The sequence below is a fragment of the Tinamus guttatus genome, unplaced genomic scaffold, assembly GCF_059628265.1.
Source record: "Tinamus guttatus ecotype Peru unplaced genomic scaffold, ASM5962826v1 Tinamus_guttatus_pri_ptg000052l, whole genome shotgun sequence".
Taxonomy (NCBI): domain Eukaryota; kingdom Metazoa; phylum Chordata; class Aves; order Tinamiformes; family Tinamidae; genus Tinamus; species Tinamus guttatus.
Genome location: NW_028288586.1, coordinates 11,183,420 through 11,210,780, shown reverse-complemented (window position 1 = coordinate 11,210,780; position 27,361 = coordinate 11,183,420). Strand labels below are relative to the sequence as shown.

General features: G+C 39.3%; 1 protein-coding gene across 1 annotated transcript in view; it reads right to left on the bottom strand.

Annotated features, from left to right (window-relative positions):
* Positions 1–27,361, bottom strand: part of ZFYVE28 (zinc finger FYVE-type containing 28) — a 120,020-nt gene that overhangs the window by 46,945 nt on the left and 45,714 nt on the right. The window contains exons 2-5 of the mRNA XM_088540055.1: positions 15,301–15,441; positions 2,503–2,640; positions 1,442–1,644; positions 351–440 (exon numbers count right to left, since the gene is read on the bottom strand). Of these exons, the coding sequence (XP_088396181.1) occupies positions 351–440; positions 1,442–1,644; positions 2,503–2,640; positions 15,301–15,441 (572 nt within the window). The remainder of the gene's footprint in view (positions 1–350; positions 441–1,441; positions 1,645–2,502; positions 2,641–15,300; positions 15,442–27,361) is intronic.

Below are 27,361 nucleotides of genomic sequence, written 5' to 3'. Positions count from 1 at the left end.
CATAAATTACTTAAACCATTTTCACAGGTATTTTTGAATGAAATATCTTTAAATCCTGCTGACTTAAACTGATTTAGTTCATTTAAATACACAGCTATAATTACACATTTCAAAAATATTACAGAATTAGTACCTTTGTTCTTTTTTTTTTCTTTTTTTTTTTTTAAAGAAAAGCTTATGCCTAGCGATAGTGCTTAATGCCCTTTAATTCTGTATTTTCCTGCTTACTAGAAAAGCAAAATACCTGATCTTTTTTGGTGCCTTTTAAAGACTAAAGATAAGGTACTTCTACAACAGATTACTGAAAATAAAAACAGAAATGAGATTTATTACTTAGCTAAAATGCTTACCTCTCAACAGTTTCACAAAAAAGCACGATTACCTCTTGCTGTACGTAATATTCTTTTGGTGACTTCACGGGTACCATGGCCGACACATAACTACAAAGATTATAAACTAATTAACATATTTTACCTCCTTTGACAATCAGCTAAACAGCAAACCAAGGTCAAATTATATTAGCAACCTAACATTTCCTGAACCATTTTAAACTCATTTTGACAGCACTCATTAGGAGAATTGTACACTGAGAAATCTGTAAGAACTGCAGATTAAGTCAATGGAACAGTAGTGATTTTATGAATAGGATTACACTCATTTAGCAATCACATTTATGGCACATGTAGGTAGGTCCTGATATATAATGAGTGGTCTGCATTTCCAGGACAGAAAGATCATGTAAAATACATACAAAAAAGTGTATTAGTAAAGTTAAGTTCTGTCTCTACTGAGAAGCTGAAAAGACTTAGAAGTTGACCTCCTCAAAGTACTAATCACAGAATCGTTAGGATTGGAAAGGACCTCTAAAGATCATCTAGTCCAACCCCCTCTGCACACGCAGGGTCAATGCACAAGGGAAGAATGACTGGTAGAAATAAAAACACTAACTGGAAACAAGATGATCTAAAGTTTATTCCCAAGAAAACTTTCAAATATTGTACTCAGATGAACTTTTCTACCGAAGAGCAGAATCGTCACACGTTTTGTTCTTTTTACATCACTTATTTGCTGCCTTTTCTCAGGAGGGTGGGAGGGGTGAGTGGTGAAAGTTAGGGGAAGAGATTTATGACTTCCTTTTGTGTCTATGAAAAGCTCCCTCTAATGCCAGATGCAAATGGAAGATTACAGTTTACTTGAAGAGAGCAAAAGCAGATTGCCAACAAGCTATTTAATTTTCTTTTCATTATTGGTACACTGGAAGAAAAAAAATGTAGGAATAAAACAAATTACTGAAGAATTCAAATGTCATGATAAAAAATTATATACTCTTCCTAAAAAAAAAAAAAAAAAAAAAAGCACAAAACATCCAACCTCCAAAAAAACCCAGGCTAAACAACAGCTGTATTAGCTATGTCTATACTAGATTTTTAGAGTCTGTTACCTTAATTCAAATTCAGCAAAAAGCACATCAAAATGTTTAAGTGCATCTTTCATTTTTTCAGTGTAGAGGTTCAAATCCCTTAAGGCTTGGTCACGAATGATGTTTCTGACTTCCTCTAGACTCCGGGTCAAATCCTTGGCCAATGGCCTCATAGCCATGCTCTCAATTTCACGATTCATAATAATTGAACCTGCAGCCAAACACTATGGAGGAAAAAAAAAAAAAAAAAAAAGAACAGAGAGAAAACTTTGGCTTTTATTTTTTCAAGATTGGGAGCATTAATTCACATAACAAACAGTAGACTTTTTTTTTTTCAGTCCTGTAATCCTGGTTTGTAAGTCCCTTCAAGTAGGAAAGAGTAACTGCATTCACGTGCACTCATTACAGATGGCTGCAAAAACAACAGGTGTACTTTAAAAAGGGAGTGGAAATGGGTGCCAAGAAGACTGTGGGATAACAGGAGCTGAGGGACCGCTTCAAATACAAACATGCAAAAGATGCAAAGCTGAAATCAAACAGCACAAAGTGCTGCTGCATGGGAGATGTCCAGATCCGGCCAGCCTTAGAAATGCACCATGCTGAAAGGCATCTTCAGGCCAACAGATCTGAACAATATTGGAGTAATATTAAGGATGCCACAATTATTTAAGTCTCAGGTATCAACGCTAATGGACAGTTACCTTATATATCACACCCATTTCTAGTTATTTAGTCTTTCCCTGGTTAACATAATTAAACCTTGCTCTCTATCAAATTCCCTGCTTCTACAGGTTACTGTGCAAGAATGACTCAGAGCAATTAGGTAAGAGGAGGAAAGAAAGCGGATTTCAGCATTTTGCCGAGAAGGTATTTTATTTTCAGGTATACATGAAACAAATGAATTAAATGCAATAAATTTTTACTACACATCAATATCAAGTTAATTCTCAAAGATGTGTTTGTATTATTCTATTATTATATGTATTCTTTTCAGAAAAATCTTATGATCTGCTTTTGTTCCAACAGTTAGCCTTATGCCACAAAAAATGGCCCTTAAGGTAAGCCACAGAAAAGAGACCGACCTCTGCTCCAAACCACAGCTGTCCTGCAAGGTTGTCGTGCCGTATTTCCTCTGGAAACTTCACACAGAAGTCCCGGTTGGCCCGTTCGTGTGGAATGCATTCATCCATGATTTGATTTATGATGTTCAAAACATTATCCTGAAGCAAAAAGTAGCATCTCATATATACAAATATACCATAGACCAAGGTGATTGTTCTCAAATCACAAATTTTTTCCTAAACAACTAAATAGATAACTTAGAAAACAGTGTTCATCTCTTAAGATCATTATACAGACACAAAACACACTGGAGAAGAGCAGACATTATCATGTGGAGGAAAGGGCAGCAAACTTCAGTTTTTCTAATTTTCCTGAACTCAGATTCACTTTTCATATTCACTCCACTTAACTTTGAAGATTTAAGTAAGGCCACTGATACATGGGGATACATAGTTTAACAAGGTTATTGCCCCCATTATCTATCCATAAGATACCATTAAAAAAAAATCTACAAGTAGATTAGATTTCTCGTATTTCTTCTCACCAGTCACAAGGAAATTCATTCTCCCTAAAAAGAATGCCCTACAGAGTGCCCTGGAGGCATCAGAAATTAAGTTACATTAGGCCTGCCGGGGCTGAATAGACTTAAATTCATTCTGGAGAGCCAAAGCGGGGAGTGTGACACCGGGTTTGCCAGCGTGCGAGGGCTGGCACGTGCGCCTGCCGTGTCGCCCCGCAGCGCCACCCCACAGGGCAAGGGGCAGCTCAGAGGCTGCTCTAATCTGCGCTGGCACTAGGACAAAGATGAAAGACCTACAGCAGCTTCTCAAAGCACAGTAATAATCTGCATTCATTTATTTGAAAAGATAATTTTCAAGCACCCCTGCTGGGTATTGCGTGGAATTTGATTAACATAATAAAGGTAGGTTTGGAGCATGAAAAAGGCTGAGTGCTTCCATGAAAGCTGTTTTGTTCCTGTCTCATTCTTTTTACACTATTTAGAGAACTCATGTTCCACTTAGAATATTTTTTCAAACAAACAGAAACAAATCTGTCACATATACAATTGTTTAGCAGACAGAATGGCTTTAAGTCCACAATTTCCTCTTTTATTTTTCTTTGTACTTAAAAATTAACAGAAAATAGGAAATACAGATTTGTCTTTTGCCTGCTCCCCACCGAGACAGACAAAATCTAGTCTAGGTTGAAAAAACAGTTTTATATCTTTCTGAAATTTCAGTGCCTACTGCAGTAACTAGTTGCCACAAAATAATCTCTACATAAATCCATCAGCCACAAGGGCCCTCCCTCAAGCCTCTGACTCTCCCTCTCTCCCCTGGGAAGGATTGGCAGTACCTATTACACATTGGTATAAGGAATTTTCTCCATTGTTATAAATATTAAAACATCTTTTTACAGAAGCGTACTTTTTTTTCTTTAATTTTAACAAGGACATAAAAAAACATGTTTAAAACACCTGGGAACGAAATATTTAAATGCCTTTTCTAGAATGAAAAGCTGCATCCAGAAGAGTCACATTTTGTTTAGAGCTGCCTTCCCTAGCCCCAACCTGAGCATTAAATTACTGCTGGAACAATTGGACCACTTGGATCCGAAGGAACTCTAAGTGATGCTCAACTCTCTTCAGCGGGTTCATCACGAACTACTGCCTGAAGAACTGCAAGACTGAGAGCACTTCCCTCTACCAACATTCATCAGTGGATTAGGTACAAAATCATATATAGCTTTAGAGAGACAGAAAACACAGAGTTATCTCTCCTCTCTCCTCCTTGCATCCAGTTTTACATGTCACAGAACATTTATAAAACAACAACAAATCCTAATTTCTAATTGCTGGTCTTCAGTATGCTTCTCACATCACTACTGAGTCTAGATCTAGCTGAAGAACTAAAATAGCTTGAAAGTAGGTCCCAGGAGGAAACCAAATCCTAAGCCACTTAGACCTCATCCAAGTTACAGAGCAAAGAATGAAACTGAGGGCTGTAACATTTTAATTGTATTAAGTCATCAATCAAGAAAGATTTTAAATCTGCTCACTACCAATCTATTCTGAAATCAGATGCTTTGCCTGGAGCTCCCACATTATCACCGGAGCAGTATGGATTGGCACATTACGCTGAAAAGGCCAGATTCTTGGTATCAGGGAATGAATGAGCTTGCAAAGATTTTTATCGTTGCAAGGATGCAGTGGTAAAAGTAATTCTACCAGTCAATTTTTACAAAAGCTGCAGGCAATACAGCAAGGTATTAAAGCAGGGAACTTGGAAAAGAATTACAGCAATTTGACTTTGATTATATCAGAGTTTAAATAATCCAATTCCTTTCTGGTTGGAATTGGAAGTCAAGTTTGTAGTAACTTGTCTTGTAGCAACTACTTAAGTAGTTACTTCCTAGCAAAATTGAGTAGGGGAAAATGCAATATCCATTTGTTTAAGAATGATAATAGCACATAAGACAAGACTTGTACTGAAAAGTACTTCCCTAAACCAGATTTTTACTTAATCTGATATTTTTCCAATATAATCATATTCTATAGCAATTTTAAGACAAATTGTGTTCTCAGTTTATAATCATGCACTTTTTCAAAATTTGTGATATGTCCATGCAAGTTTCATGCAGACTTAGAGTGAAGCGGTAGGACCTAAGCAGTTGCTCTGTGCTTCTGCTCTGTTTTTATCATCATTACACCTGTAACAAAAACAGCTCATACTTTGTCTAAATAATTTCAGGAGCTAATTAAGCACAGTAAATTTTGGACATTAATGAATATATCTCAAATAAAATATTATAGCTTCATAAAATATGTTTTTAGTCAAATTTTCAAAATCTGTCAAACAATGAATAATATACTTAAAAATTTACACTATGTAGATGGTATTCAATTTTTCTTCCATTTTCTCCAGGTATTCCAATAACCTCAACATGTTTCTGCTATAAAACACCAAAGATGTACGGACACATCTCCATCTGTCTCACAGGGTGAAAGTATTCTATGAGGTGGATTATTTTGCTATTTTAAGTTTTGGAAGTTCCCAAATTCTCTAATTCTGTACACGGTAGATTTTAATCCTTCAGTAGATCAAAAAAAAAAAAAAAAACACCCTCCATCATATTCCTGCCTTCTTCCAAGTTCTTCTGTCACCCAAAGCAGAATAACCTAAACAGGAAATCTGGAGTCTTGCTCCAGTGATGATTTCAAGTCCCAGCTACTTTGGAGCTGGAAGAATGCCAACCAATCCAGACAGGCTATCCAATGTATTGCAAGCAAATTAGTCTTTTCTTTCAAGGAGGTTCAAGCAACATTCAATTTGGTTAACTACAGTATTCTGCTTTGTAAGCTAAGAATGAATGAGTTCAGATACATGGTAGCATTGAGTCTTTGCTCTAATTTAAGCAACAGAAATCAATTAGTTGGAATTGAAGCAGTAAATCTTTCATTTGATCCATCTTTCCCCATAAAAGCCTCCGGATCTTAATGCATCTTTTGGTGGTTTTTTCTGTTATTTTTTGCTTCATTTCTGTCCTAGGGTGAGACCAGTTCTGTTTCAGCAGATCTGGGAGCTTTCTCCCACCAGGATGGATAGAGGTTGTACAGGTTCTGGTTTGGGATGCACTCCAAGTTGCTCATTTCCAGGAGAACAGAACTCAGTGTTTCGCATAACACAGACCATTTGTTTCTATTATATGTTGACAGAAAACAAAGTGAGCAACAGTGAGACAGTGAATAGCGTGAACCGCAGTAGAGGGCCACAGTAGAGTCAACCAAGGGCTGTTTGGCTGTGTACTCAATAATCACAACATAAAGGCAACAGCAACTGCAGCATTTGCCTTTTAAATAGTTATAAAAAGGAAAGTCAGTGACTTCATCCTATTTATACTCTACAAAATATGTTTACATCAACAAAAGGCAGACTTAGATGCCCTTCCACATATATCCTTCACAGAATCTCTGCCCATGTTACCAGTAAATGCCCTTCTTTAATAACCTTATTGAGATGTATTAAATCCTTTGCAAGATTATTTCCTCTGTTAAGTAGATAATATTTTAATATAAATTATTCTGAATTATAAGTAAAATCTAACTATAACAACCTGGTCTCTATCACCATGAATTCACAGAAGGTATTTTAGTTTTTTGCTGAAACATCTCTCTCAGATTTGTGCCTCTATTTCTCTATCTGGCTTGATGCTAAAGCGCAAATTCCCTTCAGCAGCAACCTAAACACAGACTAACCAGTAACCATAAGGGAAAGCTCCCATCCTGGTTAAAGCAGCAGTGCTCTCGGGTGCTCTTTTTTGCCCAACCACCTTTTTGCCTGTTTCTCGCTGCTAGCTTCTAGATGTTCTGCTTTCTGAATGGGTAACTCAGATTTTTATGCAGTCTGACTGCTTTGGACAGTAGCTCACAGTTTAACCCGGCTCACCGTACAGTGCGCCCAACATTGCTCGGGAGTGCAAGGCAGCTGGAGTCTCCGGCAGCATCAAACCCTCGCCGCAGGAACACGGAGAGCTGCCGTTCGTGTTGAACTGCACCATCAAAGACTCTCTTCTCGAGCACGGAGACCTAATCAAGGAATTCATTTTGCTCTTTCCCTACTGCCCACCCAAATATAGCTCAGTGAATTAAAAAAGGAAACACCATTTACAGAACGGCTGTTTATAACACCAACTCGAGAGACTGCATTAAGTACCATCGTGCTGCAGGGGAGCAGCCTCTCCCTGTAGGAAACAGCATTTTTGGATCTCAAACCCCTGGTGTTCCTGATGCTATCGAAAGAAGAAATTCTGTCTTACAAACCAAAAAGGCATCAGCTATTATTAGACAGACCTGACTGGATGAAAATGAGATATATTAGGACTTCACTGAAACACTGGGTTTACAGTGCAGAGCTTTTCAGTCCTGTCTTCTTTATCGCTGACAGATAATTTAAAAACCCAGTCTACAATAATTTAGTTATTACTGGACAAATATCCTGCATACAGACACATTCTTAACAACAGTTTATGCCAACTTAAACCTTTTCTATAAACACTATGAAGTGTTAATCTTGTATGAAAAGACATCTGAAAACATTTCTAGAAGCAATATTGTACCTTAATGCTATCTTCTAAATAGTTTCATGTAGATATTCATAATAGATGACTAGGAGATACTCATTTTGAACATGGATATCTCCTACAACAAAAATAAAATGGGCTTTCTCTTCTCCCAGCATCAGACAGTCATAATCCTGCTGTAGTAAGGTGACCTTAAACTGTCCTGAAATGCACTGGAAGATTTTCCAAGCACAAAAATCCCAGGCTGGATACTCCAATCTGGATCTTCACACTGCTACTGCCCTCCTGTGCTGCCAAGGCCAACATTAGAGCTGAGGCAACATCATGGGGATTTACAACCACCTTTACTTTCCCTTCTCCTAATGCACGGGGTGAAAGAATCCTGCACCCTCAACATATTCAGTATTGAGCTGTAATTGGACCAGATTTCCTCCCTACAGTTATTTTCTGTTACAGATTAATTCCCTGATCTGAAGTGCACAGCATTTTCAATACACGCTGCCCACAGACTTAGATATGAAGTAGTTCCTCTGAATGACCTATTTGATCCAAATGAGCAAGTGGGAACAAACGATAAAACTTGTTAAGATGGAAAACTTCAATTTCAGACAACTTCAGTAGAACCTACTAAGGCCTTTTTCAAAGAAAAAAAAAATCTTAAAAATATTAATTATTCCCTATGTAAGATCAAACATGAATCCCAAGAGAAGCAAGGAAAGACCATTCTTGGTTCACTGAGTTGTACTGATGGCTCTACTTATAGCCAAGAGTTCTGATATAACCTTCGTGCTGATCACTTGGCAGTGAAAAATACTGCAAGTAAAAAAGGTATCACAGCAATAACGAAGAAAAACAGGAGACAAGATCAAAATGGAACACGTGTTTTTTTTATTAATGAAAAACATGTTTTTATTAGTGCACTTTTGTTTCCTACCTATTTCAATTCATTTATCACTTAATTCCTGGGAAATAAAAATAAAAATAATAATAATAATAATAAAAAGGTTATGAGTATGAAAACTCTTAGCCTGCTCGGGTTCCTGTAACATTTCTGAATGCTCCATGCTTTCGTTCAGTCCTGTATCTATATAGCAAGCAGCTGGCTTCACAGCAGCTCTCAGCGGATGTCACAAGGCTTGGCTAAGACATCTGTTGATACATTGCAACTCATTAGCAATTATTACTAGTATGATGGAACAATAAATATTGTAATCAATTAAAAGAAAAAAAAACAACAACAAAAAACTGTTCTGCATTTTAAAAGCCTCACAAATACATGCAATTTAGTATACAAGAATGATTCCCTTCTGATCACAGATCAATAAATCATGTCTAAGTGTTCCAATAGTACTGAACGGGCTAGAAGGATTCTGCTTTTGATCTGTATTTCTTCCCTCTCCTAGAAAAAGCCTTCTGTCTACTAACCTTTGAGAAAACCAAGGCAAAGAACTTTGCTTTAGTTAAGTCAATTTTTCCTTCATTTCTCAGTAATTGCCCTATTGCCTCCATCACTGACTTCCCTAACATAACTATTACAATACCTCTAGGGTTGCAAATTAACCGACTAGGAAGACTCGACCAATACTTTAGTTCAAAAACCGCTCCTGGTTCAGAGTCCGCACTGCTTAACTTTTGCAACATTTTACAAAATAATATAAGGAACGTATTCTTACCAACTTTTAACCAATCATTAGCTTCCAGAAGGGAATTTCACATGGTGTTAGTCTAACTTGTCATCTTTAATGAGATCCATTTCTAATTTTACCCAAAAACGTTCTTGGATGGGCAGATGCACTCAAACCTGAAGGCATCGCACCCCGAACCTCCTCATTGCTCCCAGAGGTTACGGTGCCTGCTCCCAGCTTGCTCTTGTCAAGCACCTTAATGAACGCAATTAGCACTTCCTAAATAACCCACTGCCAATCCACGGTGACATCATCATTGCACTATGAGTTATTTCACAGCTCTTCACATGCATCTTTGTCACCAAGAGATGCTCATTAATGCTGACTTTTTCAACAGCTTTCTGCTCCCCACTGATGCAGTGTAGATAAAGCAGAGAATAAAAGGGCATTTTTTTTCTATTCCTTATTCTCATGCTGCTTAAACACAGCTAATCATAGGAGACACCTTCAGATAAGTTTCTTCTACATCTGAGACAGAAAGTCACTTTCTATTAAGGACTGGCAGAAACCTGTCTGAGGCCGTTTCCCAATAGAAGGTGCCAGGCGGCAATGCCAGCCACGAAGCCACCGCTGCTGCTCACCTCCCCTGGGGCTTTTGGTGGCACCTGCGGCCCCCGGGATCTGCTCGCCCCGCTGCCTGGGAGGCGTTTGCAGCCAGGCTGGCCACCACGGGAACACAGGCAGCGGAGCCGGGAGGGCAGGCAGGACGGCTGCCCTCTCCCGGGGTTCACCTGCTCCAGCTCGGGACCTGCCACCTAACCCACACACCACGAGCTGCCTGCACATCGGTGCTCCAAAACTCCTGAAGAAATCCTGATGCTCATAAATGCTGTTCTTTTAAAAGCTAAGAATAAAACAGAAGTGACTACCCTGTATTCCATATTTTTCTGTCAAACTTTTTAGGATACTGTGCAGCAATGAGCTAATATGAATCCCTCCAAAGCATAACTTTGAGGTAGAACACCCATTCGTGGCATTTATTTATAGCAAAAGTAATTTAGAGGTATTACTCAGCTATTTAATGTTCCTCCCCTCTCAATCCAATAATAAAGTTACCACGATGGACCAAGAAGCTAGTGTGTAACAGCTTCTTAATTTCATTTGCTCTTGGCTTTCCCCTTAATTTTGGTTTCAAGTGGTGAAACTAGCGGTTTATAAATTGTATCAGGCTACTTTTACCATGGCAGTGACAGCAGCAGCCTACAACTACCCCTCCTGCCTGCAAACTCCACAACCCCTTGGTATTCCCTCCTTCTTATATGTAGAAATACTTGTTGTGCACAGGCATAATATATCTCCACAAAAAACTTCCTTTTGGTTAACCAAACTTGCTTACAACAAGCGAACACACAAATGCAAATAAAATATTATCCACAATATTATGAAAAATATTATTCATACTATTTGAAATACTTTTATAGTGTTATAGTATGGGTAAAAATATATAAAGGACTTAATGTTTCCTGAATTATTTCAGCTTTTAACTTTCAAATATGTTAAGATCACAATGAAAAATAAATTCCCCTGCTAAGACTGTCTTTAAAGAATTTATTTGCCCTCTTGTCTTCCTTCTCTTACCTCCCTGGTATTAAGAAAAAATAAATGGATATTGTTTTTAATTAAGTAAAAAAAACTAAGAAGCTTAATCTCCAAGACTGGAAATATTACCAAATACTCAGCATATATTGCTAATCTTGTTAGCACGGTATTTGCACATACATATGGAGGAATGAATGCAAGCTGCAGCATATTTAAGTCATGAGATGGTATAAACAATTCAGAGGCTGATATCACAATCTTCCTTCCTTTGCAAGAGTAAAACGGATATAAAATAATACATCAGAGCTGACAGCAATTCTCGGATGACATCGAGGAAAGTAGAACTATAAAGCCTCTGACAGTTAGACACGTCACATTACATTAATTCCTAGAGAAGTGGATCTGGCATAATACTGTACTTCATAAACGCTGAGAAAAGTCAGTTTTAAAATGATCTTGCTCCACTGTCCTGATTTAGCCTTCAAATACCCTGGTAATTGCCCGTATATATCTCAGGTGTATCATGTCAGTGCTCAGTGAAGATACCAACTTGTTCATTTTTCATAATATAAAAAGGGAGGATCCCTAAGGTGGATAACCATGCACTGAGAAATGAAACATGATCTTATCTTTTTTTAAATAAAATGTAAAGTGACTCCATAGCCTCAAAAAATAGGAATAATCTCTACATCTCCAGCTTGATCTGTTAAAGTCAGGTTCTCTTTTGCAAAAAGAAGAAAACGCCATACCTGTAATTGGGGCAAAACTTAAGATACCTTGGTCACAAAAACTACTTTTATCTGCCTTTTTAATTGTGGTACGTATAAAGTATTAGCATTACTCTCATGCTACCTCCTCCAGTTTTAAGCAGGTACCTACCTCCCGCTCCGGGGTCAGAGCACCCTTTCCCCAGGAGTTTGCTTGCAGGGACCATGGAGATGACACACCGGCTCACAGCAGCGTTTGGTCTGTGCCTTAGTGCTCGGTGCTTCCAACAGCCCCTTTTCCCCCTTTCCCAAGGGCACAGGAAGCTCTGCCGGGCTGCAGCGCAGAGCCACTCCACAACACATGCGTTCCTCCTTTACAGTAACAGCAAAGCTTTGTTTTCACTGACACTTGACTCTCAGCTCATCTGGTACCGCTGCTCTCAGGTGTCAGAGCGAGCGGGAGGATGTATGGAGATATGCAGGACTGCTTGGAAGGGAGCACTTCTGATACATCCTCACCCTGTACTTTACACTGCTACAGAAATGCTCAAGAGAGACAGTATAAAAAGCAACAGAGAGAGAGCTCAGCTTATTCCTCGGTAGCATGAAGCCCTCTTGCCACAGACAGGATCCCAGTGCTCGGGCATCCCCGCCGCTCCGTGTACGATGGAGGAAGCGCGTGAGAGGCTCTACATTAACGCCTGAAAACAGGGCTCGGTCACTCTCAAACCGTGTCTGATCACTTGCAGTAACTCGCGAGGTTCCCAAGCAGCTGGCTCACCAAAAGAAGGGCCAGGGGGCACGTTACCAGTCGCCCCGGTGCCGGTGCTGGCCCTACCAGCAGCCGGCAGACGCAGGTTTCACAGCTCCTCTCCATTTCCCACCTCAGCACGCAGGGCCAGAGCGTGAGGGTGACACATCCGAGCAAGGACGTGGTTTGCTCCAGGCCAGTGCCCTGTCAGGGACTAATTCCTCCCCAGTATCACATTGCACATTGGCAAGACACTTGCTGCAGTTCAGGGAATAATTCTGATAAAGCCATGCTGGGAACTGACTCATGTGCTATTCTGAGATCTCACTGCTTTATGCAGACAAACAATTTTCTGCATATTGAAACAGCAAGTCCTATAAACCTGAAAACATTATCAAGGAAAGCACTTATACAAAGGGTCAGTGTCGATCTATCAAGCTCTAATAAAATACCTGGGCTAGAAACAAAGGTGCTTTTACTCTTTACTGTCATCACGCTTAATACATTAAGTTCTGTAACACATAAAATTAAACCTAATTCAATTTAAATGTCTAATAAATTGTTTTAAATTGGCTTATCAACGAAAGTAACAAGAGAGCAATCAATATGAAAACAGAAATGATGGAGGAACCATGAAAACCATCTGAATGATTAATTTAAAACGCACACTAGAGTACCATTACTTACGAAATTCAGTTCCAAAATAAGCCTGTGCTGTCAGGAATTTTCTGAAATTGAGGGGTAGGGGTAACATAAGAAAAAAATATCTTAACACTCATAGAGAAATAGTTCAAGGAAGCATTTGTGTTGCAAATGAACTAACATTATATATGCCTCAAAATCCAGTTGCAAACACTTTTTTTTTCCTTAGGAATAAGTTGCATTCTCTCTATTACCATCAATCAAGTTCAATAAATTGAAGTACATCATCCTAGCTAGTGCTCTTTTTCCATTAACAAAATATATTTGCTTTTCACAATAACCAGAAGTGTTGTATTTTGTTAGATAAGTATTATAAATACTATAAATGCAAAATGCTATATTAGTACATGTGTTATGTCCTCTGCTATTGACCAGTAAATGCAGAATGTCATTTTTACAGTAAGCAAAACACAAAATGTCACTTTTACAGTAAGGCATCACAACTGAAACAAACTGCTTTGGGGCATTCACGTGTAAATGAAAAGTGACCTTGATTCTTACTCATCACTGTGATACTCAGCATCAAGCTCTACAGTCAACTTACAGCATTTGAAACCCAAATTGCAACACCTTTAGACCTTTTTAAAAAATAATATACTGTAAATACTGTAATGTTATCATCACTCAAATAATAGTAAGGCCAAACAATATAGGACAACATTGAGAATGGTAATTCCTTAATAGGGTAGCCTCAACAGTTTTGAAAACTTAAGCTTTTGCATATCCATAAGGAAGCACCACCACTTGACTTCACCAATGCTAATCCTTAAGAAAATTGCACTGATTTAAAAAGACACTTCTCTTCCTTAGATAAGTGTCATGGAAAAAAAAAATTCAAAACATCACCTGGTGATTAAGCAGACACCAGCAGAAATTCATCTGAAAATAAGCAAGCTGGGAACAAACAAGAGACCGACCTTGTAAATTAATTTCAAGCCCAGATGAAAAGATAGTATCACAGGGATTTCAGAAAACTTTGTTCCTAGAAAACACCAAAGTCTGATGGACAGACTATAGCTTGATACACTTGAAGGAAATAAATAGAATAACTTGGAAACCCTCATCATTTATGGGGGAGAAAACAAAGGAGAACATGGGAGCGAAGATTAGGAGTGTGCTTGACTCTATCCTGGAGTCACAAGTTACTTTTCCAAAGTTGCTTTGCTTGAAGCCAGGTGTGTAGGGGGTAGCTCTTAACAGTGTGTGGTGGTTTTCCCTGATTACTTCCCTGCTCTTTTTCCCTTGTCCTTTCCTTAGGACAGCTTGGATTCCTGAACTGACATCTTCTTCAAGTGCCACAAAAACAAACAAACCATCCCTTCATTTTTACACAAAATACTACAAAGTAATTAAAAAAAAAAAACTAATTATGAAAAATGTCACTATCTCAACCTTTTCTCTCAGCCCTAACACAGATTGCTCTAGTAGCAGCCAGCTGTTAGAAAAAAAGAAATTACCAGGCTTCAGAGTCACAAGGTGGTTACCTAGGTACAAGCCAACTAAACTGATCAAGAAACTGCCCAAGTCTGCATTTCTTGCATTCCTGCTAATAAGACATTCAAGAAAAGCTGTTTTTTGCCCAAGAAGAGATCCTAAGCTTTGCTGGTACTACCAGAAATGCTTAGAAAACCATGTATACCTGCAAAAGAACAGTCCTCTGAACTGCCATCTCCAGGGATGAGACAACACACAAGGAGATCTGACTTGCACCAGGATATTGATCATCCATCTGCACCGATTCCTCAATTGCTTTTCAATTAATAAATTGAATCACGCGCTAATCCACACTAAAGCGCCAGATTAAATTGATTTGATCTTCACAGCCTCCCCTTCAGACCAGTTCAGGAAATATGAAGAATCTGTTTTTAGGTGAACTAATATTAGGCAAAAAGGAATTTACAGATAAGATTCATATTTTCGAAATAATCTACTGATAAACATCCTCTCTTGCATGATTCTTCACTAGTTCTCTCTCTTCAATGGGTTTTGCAAAAAACAGATGACAGCATTCCAAAAAATTTACTGCAAAGCTACCAGCTGCCTGAATATCGGAACATTGCTCAGGATCTAGTAAGCTGAACACACATACTTTATACAAGAGAAACAGCCTTTAATGTGCAATCTCATTTGGGGGAAAGCATTAAAGAAGAAACATTTAAATGAGATAAGTAGTCATATGAATAATATTTTTTAGGAAATATATCCTTTATTTAACCCAATAAAAGGCATACATTTACCAAAGAGTCATTTTATGTAATACACAATACAATAAAACAATTCATTTAGATATATAAAAAACAAACAAACAAAAAAAAACCCATCACAACATAATCAGCAAGATGCCATTTTGATTACCTGACAGGAGCGAAACTGGTTGACGAGCAGTGTACATCTCTGCGGGTCTTTTCTGCCATCCAAACTGTCCAGTTCAGCTGCTACTTGATTTAGTTCCTCATCAGCGTAGTAGAACTGAGCAAGGAGCTGTGGGTCTGTTCTCTGAAATGGAAAGATAGAAAGAAGCACTTTAGTTAACTGTATATATTTATTTTCTCACAGTGAGGGTGGATCAGCAGTCTGTCAGCAAGGAAAAGAATCATTTTAAGACATTTATACATATTTTTAATTCTTCTAGTTTGAAGAAAACTCTCTCACACAAGAAGCCTGGAGCACTATTAAACCAGCACTATCTCCAAAGCCGTGCTGGCTTTCCCACTAATGTTGGCATAATTATATGGTGGAGCAAACAGCTGAATGACAATTTCTATTTATTGAAAACAAAATAATGCATTTCAGCTCCAGGCAAAATAAGCCGAAGTTGCTTTCCAAGCTAAAAGCCCAAGAAAATCATGATCTGTCAAGCACTGTGATGGGTCTTGAGCAGAAGCTGGTGCACCAGCTGCTCAGATTTGCCACAGAAAGCCTCATTTTGATGATCACAAGACAAGTCACAGAGAGTAAATGACGTAAATGGTCTGCATCTACCAAATATGCTACCAGGCCCGAATGCATGTAATGACTCAACAAAGCAAACAACTGGACTGGGACATTTCTGTGCCACAGATCTCCTGAAGGGCAAAAAGCAGAATTATCATGATGAATTTTCACTCACATGAAAACCAAACTACAATTCTAATGGATAGAAGGGAAGAGCAAGGCAATGCATTACCAAAACATACTGGCAATAGCCCTAGGAGGGATAATTTAAACATTCTTCAGGACCTGGAGACTCTCATGTCTACAAAAGCGTCCATTAGAATATCAAAAAAAAAAAAAAAAAAAAAAAAAAAAGATTGAAATCAGTAGTGGGGTAAGAAAGATAAAAATTTTGAACCTTCCAAGAGTTTGGAGAAAAATATGGAAGAAAGGCACAAGGGTCATCTTGCAGGTACCATGAACCTGGTAGAAGATTCACAGGTTTCAGATAAGCACAATCCTTTTTTTCTAAATGACAAGACAGTAAAACATATATAGGATCTCCAGAAGGAATGCATGAAGTATATATTTTTTCCCTTTTAATCAAATTTCAGCAAATTGACCATTATACTGAAACTATTGTACCTGTAGACCGCAAATTGCACAACACTATTTGTAGCCAAATCAGACAAACATGAAGCAAAGCAAAAAAAAAATAGCTGAAAATAAAATGGATGCTTAAAACCTGGAGAAATCAAATAGCAAGAAATTACTTTTACCAGGACCAGTAAAGCCTAAGTAATATGGAAGCAATTTAAAGGCAGTCAAACACTACAGACAACATAAGGAAAAAAAAAAAAACAACACACACACAGACTTACAGGTGAAGAAAATCATTGGGTGCTTTGGGCATTGGGTGCAAAATAAGCGCTTTTAAAAAAAGAATAGCTAATGTAGATGTACCAGATATATCAACCAGAGCAAAACATGCAACAATACAACTGTAAAATAATAAAGGAAAATATTGAATTGTAAAAAAATAAAATAAAATAAAATAAAATAAAATAAAATAAAATAAAATAAAATAAAATAAAATAAATAGCATGACTTTGAAAGACAAAACTGGGGAAAAGGACAAAAACTCTATATAATGGTATAATGGTATAAGGTATAATGATGAAACACATGCTTACAAAAATTAACGTTTTCTACTTGCAATATACAAAACATTTTGACTATCATAAAAACATCAAGCAAGACACTTTTGCAGGGCGCACGTTCACAGGGACGTGGCAACGCTCTCACCAGAGAACTCCAGGCTTAGGCACTCCCGGAGGTGGTAAAGGAGACGCTCCCAAGGGCAGCACCAGCAACAGGGCCCCAGGAAACGCCACCGGGACGTCCTGAACAAAAGCTGAGGTACTTTTGCTTCATTAGCCTCAAAAAACCCCTCGACAAGAACTACCACAGTGTGTTGCTCAAATCCCGGTTTTAGCAAACACAAAACACACATCCTGCAGAAAAAGCCATCCAGGATTTTGATGCAGCACAACAGCATCGAAACACACAGCACAACATTGTGTTGGTACCTTTCACAGTTACCAGGGCACATTCCCTGCTCTTGGCAGGAGCAAAAAATCAATTACAGAAAATATTTACTGTACTATGAAAGCAGAGAAAAAGATACAATCTTGTAGTTTAAGCTAAACACTATCTCACTGCTATTCACTGTATTGCTCCTCGCTCAGCAATTTAATGAACCAAGAGAATATCTTTCCTGTAAGCAGACACAGTGACTCCTGCTCTTACCTGCCTTGTTTATGCACAAACGTAAGAAGTTTAAGGCTATCTTTAATATTATTATGTGGCTATAATACTGCTGCAAAGCTTCCTGCATCTCTAGGCCAAAACATTAAATTTCTGAGTCAAATCACCAATGAAACATCTTTTAAAGGAGCTGAAACATACAGTAATTCAAGTGGTGTTTTTTTCCCCTTCCAAAGGGCAGTTGCACATTGCACAATAAAGCCTTCCCATCTTAAGACTCTTCCTTTTACTCACTTCAATGTTACCCTTTACCATGCAGCTAAGATACACTATGCAAGTGTTCAGTCTCAAGCATGGAGTCTTCAGTACCTTCACCATAGCCCGGGTATAAAAATCTCCAAGGAAAAGGATAGAGCCTGCAATACATGCAACAAATCCAATGATGAAAAAAATCAGAAAGAATGATAGTAAGAGGGAGCCAATCAAATGACATTCATTAATACAGCATATTTTTTCAGTATTTCCCCCACCTAAATGATTATTTCTGATTTTTAGGGTTTTTTAATTTTTCCTTTAACACCTATTAAAACTTTCTAGACAAAAGTTGATAATCAAAGACACAGGAACTCCAGTGCTAAATTTTGGCAACACGACTTTTATTTATAAGCATCTAAACTGCAATGCAGAAGAGAAATAGGGCATCTTAATTAAGACTGGTTGAGACCAAAAGCCATAAGTATGAGATTTTCAGCTTTCAGATGTCTGATCATTCAATGTGGAGCTACAGAGTTTTAGCTGAGCTCTCTCTCCTGTGTTACATGCACATGGATTGGCAACATGGACTTTAATCGTGTCAATCACACAGGAGGGCCCTAGCAAAATGAAGCTGTGCGAAAGCCCTTTAGCATAGGGCCATTTAAATCAATACCCACAATTTTTTCAGTTCAGTTTATTCTGACTGGTATCAAAAAACATAAAATGGACCATTCTCCATGCCAACTTTTGCTTACAGTTGATGTAAATTATGGTTCAAATGATTCCTTGTGAATTACTACTTATTCTTCTTGGCACTGCATAAATTAGCAATTCTCATGCTCATCTGCTTAAATTAATAACGCAGAAGGCCTCATTTGAAAGTCCCGGACAGAGAGCCTACCACTCATCCTGGTAGCATGTTTTTTTCAGGAAACATCACATTCACCATCAAATTCACACACCTTTGACTTCCCGTTCCATGACGCCACCCAGTTTTTCTGTCACCTCTACTTTCACCCCGTGGTCGTTGCTGCGCCGGGCAGGCCGTGGGCCTGTGCGCGTCCCCGCGGGCCGGAGCGCCGGGCAAGGCCCGTCTGCACACGTGGAACGTCCAAACGGCCCCAGACCTCAATGCTCCACGTTATTCTGTGCAGCTCTAGTGCCAGCCCGGGATTAACCACACTAGCAGGCCACATCACCACAGATTTTAAATAATCACTTATAGATTGATCATTGTTTATTATATTGATCTGTATGAGACACAGACTACCAGTGCAACCAGTGCAAAGATGGGAGTCAGTAACGTACATTTTTTAACATTTTGCCACATCATGCTTATTTAATTTCATACAGAACACCAATTATAAGGGACCATCTGGCTAATATTACATCATCGGGTAATACTGCAACATTCCAGTTTTCTTTTTCTGACAAATCACCCATTGATTTTTTTTTAAACTTTTTTTTCTTTTCACTTTTTATCAAGTATCACTCTTCATTTCATGCTCTCACTAGGTCAGAGATTTAAGCTTAGTATACCATTGATATACATCAGGCTTAGCATGTCCAGCCTACAAGAGGAAGTAACTGCAGAGCTATTGAACACTTGGCTTTTGCCTGTGAAGTCCTGCCAGTGACTATTCACTAGGATTAGATGAGTTCAATTTGTTGCACAATAAATTGTGACTTGACTTCTAATCAGTATTATATGGACAAGAGACTGTTAAAAGGAAAATAATTTGAGAGAAATTCACTATAGATTCACTAATTTTTATGTTAGACCGTTAAAATTTATTAGATAAGTAACAAACCTACTTAACATATGCTACCAGATGAAAAGACACCATCGTCACATCTTGTAAGCAAACTGGTCTTTATTAAAAACTGAAAATGTAGCCAGAAGTGTGACGAGATGCACTTAGGGAAAGGATTCTAGCATGGACATACAAAAGCAAACAGCTAGAAAGAAAACTGATAGTACAATCAGGATGCTAAGAGGTGAACCCTCAAGCTGTTCAGTAATTTCAGCTTTCACTTTAAAGAATGTAATGAAGCCTTTAAAAATACTAAAAATACTGTATTTAATTAATTTTGCTGTTTTTCTGGTGAGGCTTCTGTCTAAAATGAGAAAGGACTCCGAAATGAGCAGGACCATTGGTAATTGGACAGGAATATTTGTAATAATATAAACACTGGGGAAAGGCTACAGACTGGTTAAAGCTCTACCAACTGCTCGGTGTTTTTCTGTGGAATATCATTACACAAGCTAGAAGGGCAGGTGAACAGGTTACCTCAGGGAAAAAAAAATGCCAGCAGCAGCTTTAGCAAAAAAACAGTGAATGATTCATTAGCAGACTACAGAAACCAAGTCCATGAATCTTTCCAGCATGAGTACTACTTAAGGACACTTACATATTTTGCTTACCCTAAAGCACACTGTAAGGGTAATAAAAAAAGAAAAAGAAAAAGAAAACCCCTGATACCAGTCACGCTTAACTGGAAAAGCAAATGTTTAGGAATATGTCAATTTTTCACTCATGGTGAATTAAGTCATTCTACAGAGTTTCTATTTTTGAATGCTTATAACATCAACCCAGAAAGGCACGCACTCAAACCCACATTTTCTGAGGGAAGAACACAAGCACATGCTTAACACATGACTGAAGCCTGAGGCTGTTTACTTGGCTGGAAAGGAATGGGCTGCTGCGGCCTCTACTTCTAGGACAAAAAGGAGATACTTCGAGAGCAAGAAACGGTTCTCGGGTCAACAAGTGAACATGCTAAGCATGTACCACGTGTGAGAAGTGATGGTGCAATCCCTTCTTGCATGTGAGGACTGGGTAACCTGCAATGTCCCTGCTCCCTAAGCTGCTGAAGTCTTCTGACTCCACAGTCACCTTGGCTGCCTCCTGCTAAACCCACCTGTGGCTGTAACAAATCTTAATTCTTACCTCTAGAGCCATCTGAAATTGTAAAAAACACTGACTAAAAGGCTAGTTCTGCAGCTAGTTTCCCTGACTTGAGCTTTGAATAATGATGTTTCATTCTCATTTGTTGCAAAGACATCAAACCTAGGGGACAAATATTTACTTAGAAATATTAAGCACGGCTCGTTGGGATATATATCAAAACAGAAAAATCATTCTTTAAATGCTTGTATGCAGTTTCCTTCTCCTACATTTCTGTATTTAAAGCCTAATGTTACATTGAGTGCCTTTTGCAAACAAGACAGATTCAGAGATATTTTGGTGATTTGTTACGCACCAAGAGGAAAGCAGGTAATTTATTTCCCTGGGTTGGTTGGTGGATTGAGTTCAATGCCAAGTCTACAGGTCTCATTAACCAGTGGGTCCCTGTTGTATTCCGAAGCAGCATCCAACTATTTCTCTCTGATAATGGAAAAACCTCAGTCTTATTAAGTCACACATTTTCATAACTTTTTGTATTACTGGACATTTTAAACACTGCAATAATCTTATAAAATGTTTATGAATGTTTAGGAAGATTCATTAAAAACCCCAAACACTGATATTTGAGACAAATAATGACCTCTTCCGGGACATGTCCTCAAATATAGAGGCCCAGCAATGAGCTGAAGACTTCTGATTAAACATGAGTCATTAGACAGTCCCAGTCGGGTGTTAAGAGGCACAGCACATTACTTTGCCTTCTCTGCATTGAAACTGCATCCTTAATTTTGTCCTCAAATTTGTTGAGGAAGAATTTCAGGTGCTCTGTATCGCATTGATAAAAGCACAATCATCTGTGAAAAGCAGCTCATACATAACCTCATTTGCCTCGTTGCTGGTTCTCAATAAGCTCACGTCGAGCACCTTGCCAGAGGCTCAAAATACAACAGCTACCCTGGCAACGTATCACTAGTGCTATCGATCATTTCAGCAAAAAATGTTTCATCAAAGCGCTGTTCCTAAACACGTGTGCTCAAGACCAGCAGGGAGGGTCTTCTCAAGTACTCGGCACATGAATTTTTGCAGCTTCTGCCTTCCACCGGACACCAATCTCCCAGGAAGGGCTGCCTAGGTAAAGGTTTGTGTCCATTCCAGCTAACTCCTACAGACAAGCAGCTTTCTGAGGACGTCCCTGGTTAAGCTGGGTTTCTTCCTCTGTTTTACAGATAACGGCCAGCGCCAGCTCAAGTTTGGGCTGTGCTTACAGCAGCGTGTTCATGCTCCTCGTGGCCATTCCTCTAGGAACACGCTCCCAACACAGCAACTTTCAGGCAGAAAACATGAACAGCGTCTCTCGCCTGCGCTGGGTAGGAATGTCCTAGCTCTGTGCAACTTGAATGTTCCTGCTTCTGAGAACTTGCTCCTGAGCTGAGGAGCCTTCTGTCCAGCTTGCTGAAACACGAACGGTGGCTTTGCAAATTGTCAGAAGACAAGACAGGTCCCAGGCAGACCAAAGCGTGCTTGCACGGGACTTTGCAACCCCTGCTAACCAAAATAAAAATTAAACACAGCCCATCCCTAAAACACGCTCTAAGCACACACAGAAAGCCGGGATTTGCTGCCAGACCATCTCGCGGATGGCCGCGCACGGCAGGCGCTCGCCTGGCCCTGCCCGCAGCCCCGGTGCTCCGGATCCTTTGGCTCACTTAGGCATTCCGGGCGCTTGTCAGACTGTCCGCAAGGTCTGTCCTTGGGCTCCTGGTCACGCGGGAAATCTCTCGTGGGAAACAAATGGGTTTGTGCAGCTATTCCAGTTTTCTGTGCTAGCTCAGCATACAGCTGGAGTTAGACCATTTCTCCCCATCAGTAGGCACGTTAGATAAGCTGCATCAGTCTTTAGCTATGGATTTTTCTCCCTCTTTAAATAGGTCCCTTTAGAAGTCAAGATGCAGAAGATATAAAAGCTAAACAAAAACTAGGCACAAACATGGATGCTTTTCAGGCAAATATTTCCCTGAGCTGGACAGTCTTATATTCTTTTTATCGAGAGTGAAAAATACATGCAACAACAGCAAAAAAAAAGATTTCAAAATCATATATTTTGAGACCTCTGTGTTCCCTGTTTAGTTAAATCTAAAAATCAAAAATAACTACAGCATTACCTGTTTAACCAGAAGGTGCTTCTTATCCTTTAAGGCCTCTTATCCTAGGCCTTTTATTCGCTATTGATCAGCAATATGACTTCCCAAATCAGTTGTTGGATAAAGAGTTCACATTATAATCGTATATGTAGAGGTTGTTTCTCAACTACGTTTGGCAAATTTCTGTCTGACATTTCCTATAATACGCTAAATGCCAAAAGAACCTGTCTAAACTGCAGAACCAGGCGATTAATTCCCAGTTACAATGAAATGCATTACTAACAGGGCTCATTGTAGCATTTAAAATATTTTGGCAAGAATAGGATTTGGACTAGTTTTCCTTTGCTATATTTGATGAAAGCAAAAAGATATTCACTGCAGCAAAAAGCTACATAGAAGACACTAGGAAAAAAAAGAGAACTCAAAAGTTTTGAAAAGTGAAGCACATTTAGCTCATGCAAAAATATTTACTCATACACACACTAATCAGTTCATTTCCACCAACTGCGGCTCTTGACCAGCAGACAGGAGGAGCAGCTATCACCCACCACAGCTGAACTTCCTTCTGCACCGCTGCAGCTCCACACAGATTCAGCACCCCGAGCAGGCTCTGCAAGCGAACCCCAATTCGTCCCCATCCCGAGAGCGGAGGTGACACTCGAGACGCTGCTGCCGCGTCATGGGGCAGCGATTCCCGCGCTTGCAGCCCGCAGGGAAGGACCTGCTGGAGCTTCTGCACCCCAAATATCACAACCGGAACGGGTTAAGAAGTTCAATTGTTTTTACTATAAATACAGCATGTGTCGGCAGGCTCACCATATATGTCATCTAGAATCAAAGTTATTTATTACTTTTCAATTGAGTTTTTTTCTCTGAGTTAAGAAAGCATAATATCAGTGAAACTGTCATTTTTGCCATTTCTGAAAAAAAATTCTTAATTATTCCCAGTGATTGCAAGGTCACTCTGAAAACAGATGGTAATAATTTTATCTATCTGCAAACTAATGTCAAAAGTGTTATAGCAAAAATTAACCTCCACGAGGTACATGATGCAAACTGTTTCTAAAAGACCAGCTTGAGACTGAGGCTCTCTCAATGAAAGAAAGCCATGAAGGCAGGAAATCCCATAGCCACGTTGTTCAACACAGCACTGAATGCTCAGGCACGATGAGGAGGAAGTCAGGATGAGTGCACACGTGTAAGCTCCAAAAAAGCACGAGCAAAATCACCCTGGCTGACACTGCTAACACCATTAATGGTGATGAGAGCAGTGCAAAAATGGGGAATTACGGAAAAAAAATCTAATTAATCTAATTTAAAGGATGGAATTGTAAGTCCTGTGCAAACCTCACCTCCTCTCTGAAAACCATGTTTGAATTTCATAGTAAATCCAGCCCTCCTGCTCATTAGTAACTTCTGAGGATCAAATCCAATTTACCACAGAGCAATCAAATATCAAAGCTAACTTCTAAAGCCGTGATGAATGCAGCCCTTCTAACAAGATGAATCCTGGAGTACTTAATTAGCATTATATTACATTATGGCATATCAAAGTATAAACATTACATTAACAACTTTTAGATCTATCTATATATATATATATACACACACACAAACTAGAAATGCACACGTATGTGCATATATGTGTGTGTGTGTGTGTGTCTGTGTGTGTATAAATAAAAAATTTCTGCTGCAAAGCATGAAACTGCTCCTGACTCAATTTGCTGTTCATTGCCACTAATTATATCATTAAAGATAAAGCAATTTTTTTTTCTTGTGAAAGACAAATTCAGGAAAATTATTCAAATTATTTCATTCTATAAACTAATAAACCATCCTACCTATCAACTGAGAGTTGCCAAATTACCAGAAGAGTCATTGGAAGCTATTTCATTTCCCAGGAAACAATTTCTTTTCTAAAAAATAGTGAAAAACACAGGAGGCTGCTAGGGCTCCTCCTGATTATAGGAGTTTCTCAGCACAGAGCTGCCGGCACTCTTGTGAAGGGGAAACGTCCACGCAGAGAGCAGACAGGCTGCCTGCATCCGCCTCCATGTATCGGGGGCGCAAGGACAGCGCCCTGCCCGCGGCAGGGCAGGCCGGAGGCTCTGCTGCTCCGGAGCCAGGAGGGCCCCTGAGGCCCTGCTCTTCCCAGGGGAGCCCACAGGGAGAAGCTGATCTCCCAAACACCAAATTTCTCTGTTGGCACTTGGCACAAAAGATCCTCCATGCAAAATTCCGAAGAAATTAAATGGAAAAGTCACTTGTTCCTTTTTTTCTACATGCTGCCTAGGCCGGTTTGGATTCAACACTCCTCCCCACGCATTGGCCTCTGCACCAGATGGGAGACTCCCTAGCAGGGCATTGCCAGGCACTTCAGAATGAATTGTAGCAGAAAAGCACCTGACTCTCCTACATTTCACAGACTGAGGACTTTATTCTCCCCTCCCATGGCCAATGTGACAATAAATCCTTGCCCTGGTGCCTCTCACTGCAAGCGTCACTGAATGCACAAACCTGGAATTTGGAAGAAGTAATTGTCCCGTTGTACCAACTCAATCATACCAGTGTCCTAGAAAAATGTGAAAGCCACAATACAGTTATCATAAAAAGTTACCCTTAACAGTGGTGATAACTTCCCCCTCCTCTCCAGCCCGCAGCTCAGAGCTGGAAATCCCAGAGCCAATGTACCCTCATTTTCAGGTCCCTCAGCACACTGGGTTCCTATTCAATAAAGAATAAACTATTAAAAAAAAAAAAAAAAAACCACACGTGAAACCTGGCCTCAGGATTAGACCTCAGCTACAAGAGGTTGTCTAAGGCTCTTGGCAGCATTTTAGCTGGATGAAATAAAGACAGTAATCTGCTGTTAAAATAAATATCGTTATATTGTTCTCTCTTCATCTTCCTACACTTGTCCCAAATACATTTTTTTTTTTTATCAAGCTTGGTATTATTTTCTCCCCAGTTATCTCAAAATCACTAGGAAGGTTTAAAACAAGCAAGCAAGCCAAAGAAAAGGCCTGCATTGATTCTCTAGGGAAGTGCTACAATAAGCAGAGATAGCAGCCCACACAATCCCTTAAAATACAACTGAATAACCCAGAAAGTCACACACCCAGAAAGGGGGCCTTCCACTGAGGGACATGGCTTGTCCAGGCCCTGATACACAAGAGGCCGGTTGGGAGAGCCACATCCCACATGGCAGAGTGTCCCCAGCAGGTGCGTGTGCGCATGAACATTTTGGTGCTTTCATTTGTTTAGAGAGCAAGGCAAACAACTCTCCCTTAAGCCAGGCAAACACAAGGGTTTGGTGCGCTAGAGACAAACCTCCTAGCTCTCAATCACAAGTTATCACTAATGTATCACGTCATTCACTAATATTCACTGGAATGTTTTGAAAAGATGTGAACATACACATTTAGCAGTGAGACAAAACCTCTGTCTGGGCCTCTGGACTAAGCTTCATTGCTTCATCCTTTAAGAGAAGGAAAACACCACGTGTTGATCTCGTGCTGAGGTTTATAAGAGTCTTATCCTGCCCCACAGGAAACCACAAAGGCAGAGTAAAAAGACAAATTCTCCAAGGGAAAGCATATTGAGGAACCAACAACAAATGCAAACTTTGCCTTTAAAACTTCACAGTTGTATACAGTGGATGGTGCAGCCATCACAAAATATTTTTGAAAAAAAAAATCTGATAAGCAGTGCTTAGTCATGGAAACACTTCCCCTTGTTATCTCGACACTTAGTTCCACGCTTATATGCTAACAAAACCAACCTAAAACCAAGCCAAGTTCTGCCTTGACCCGAACAAGAACATGTTGTGATCGTGACTGTAGATTCCTCAAGGAAGCAGCAAGTACAACACACTGTGTTGATCACTGAAACTTGGAAAAGACACTCTGCATCCATGAGAGAAAAGCACAGGAGCAGAATCCAGCCAGTGGAGTTAAACTGCTAGTACTAACCACAAGGAATTTCAGTGGTAACCTACTGTAGACTGCAGCATAAATACTCTTCCCGAGTGCATACGTTCCTAAAACTCTCATCTTTTTGCCTTTCCTAATGCCTTGAAAACACCCAGACTCCTGGAAAAGTTGGCAAGAGGCACTATGCTGTGGCAAGTGAGGAATGCTGGAAGTAAGGAGGGATGCTTTCTCCTTAAACCAATAATCTCACTGAGTTCTTATCAGAATGCTCCTGGCGATAAAAAGCAGAAAAATAAAAAGTTTCATATACATTTCCAATGTGATAATGGCAAAATCATTTTAGAGAAGCCTACGACCCACTAATTCTAACACGGTTCATGTCTAAGGCAGCAGAAGTTTGAATACCAGCTCTAGGGCATCTGTACATTTTAAAAAATGTTAGCATGCAATTTTTATATCCACATACAGCTGTTTGTTATGAATATTTTGAATTAGCTTA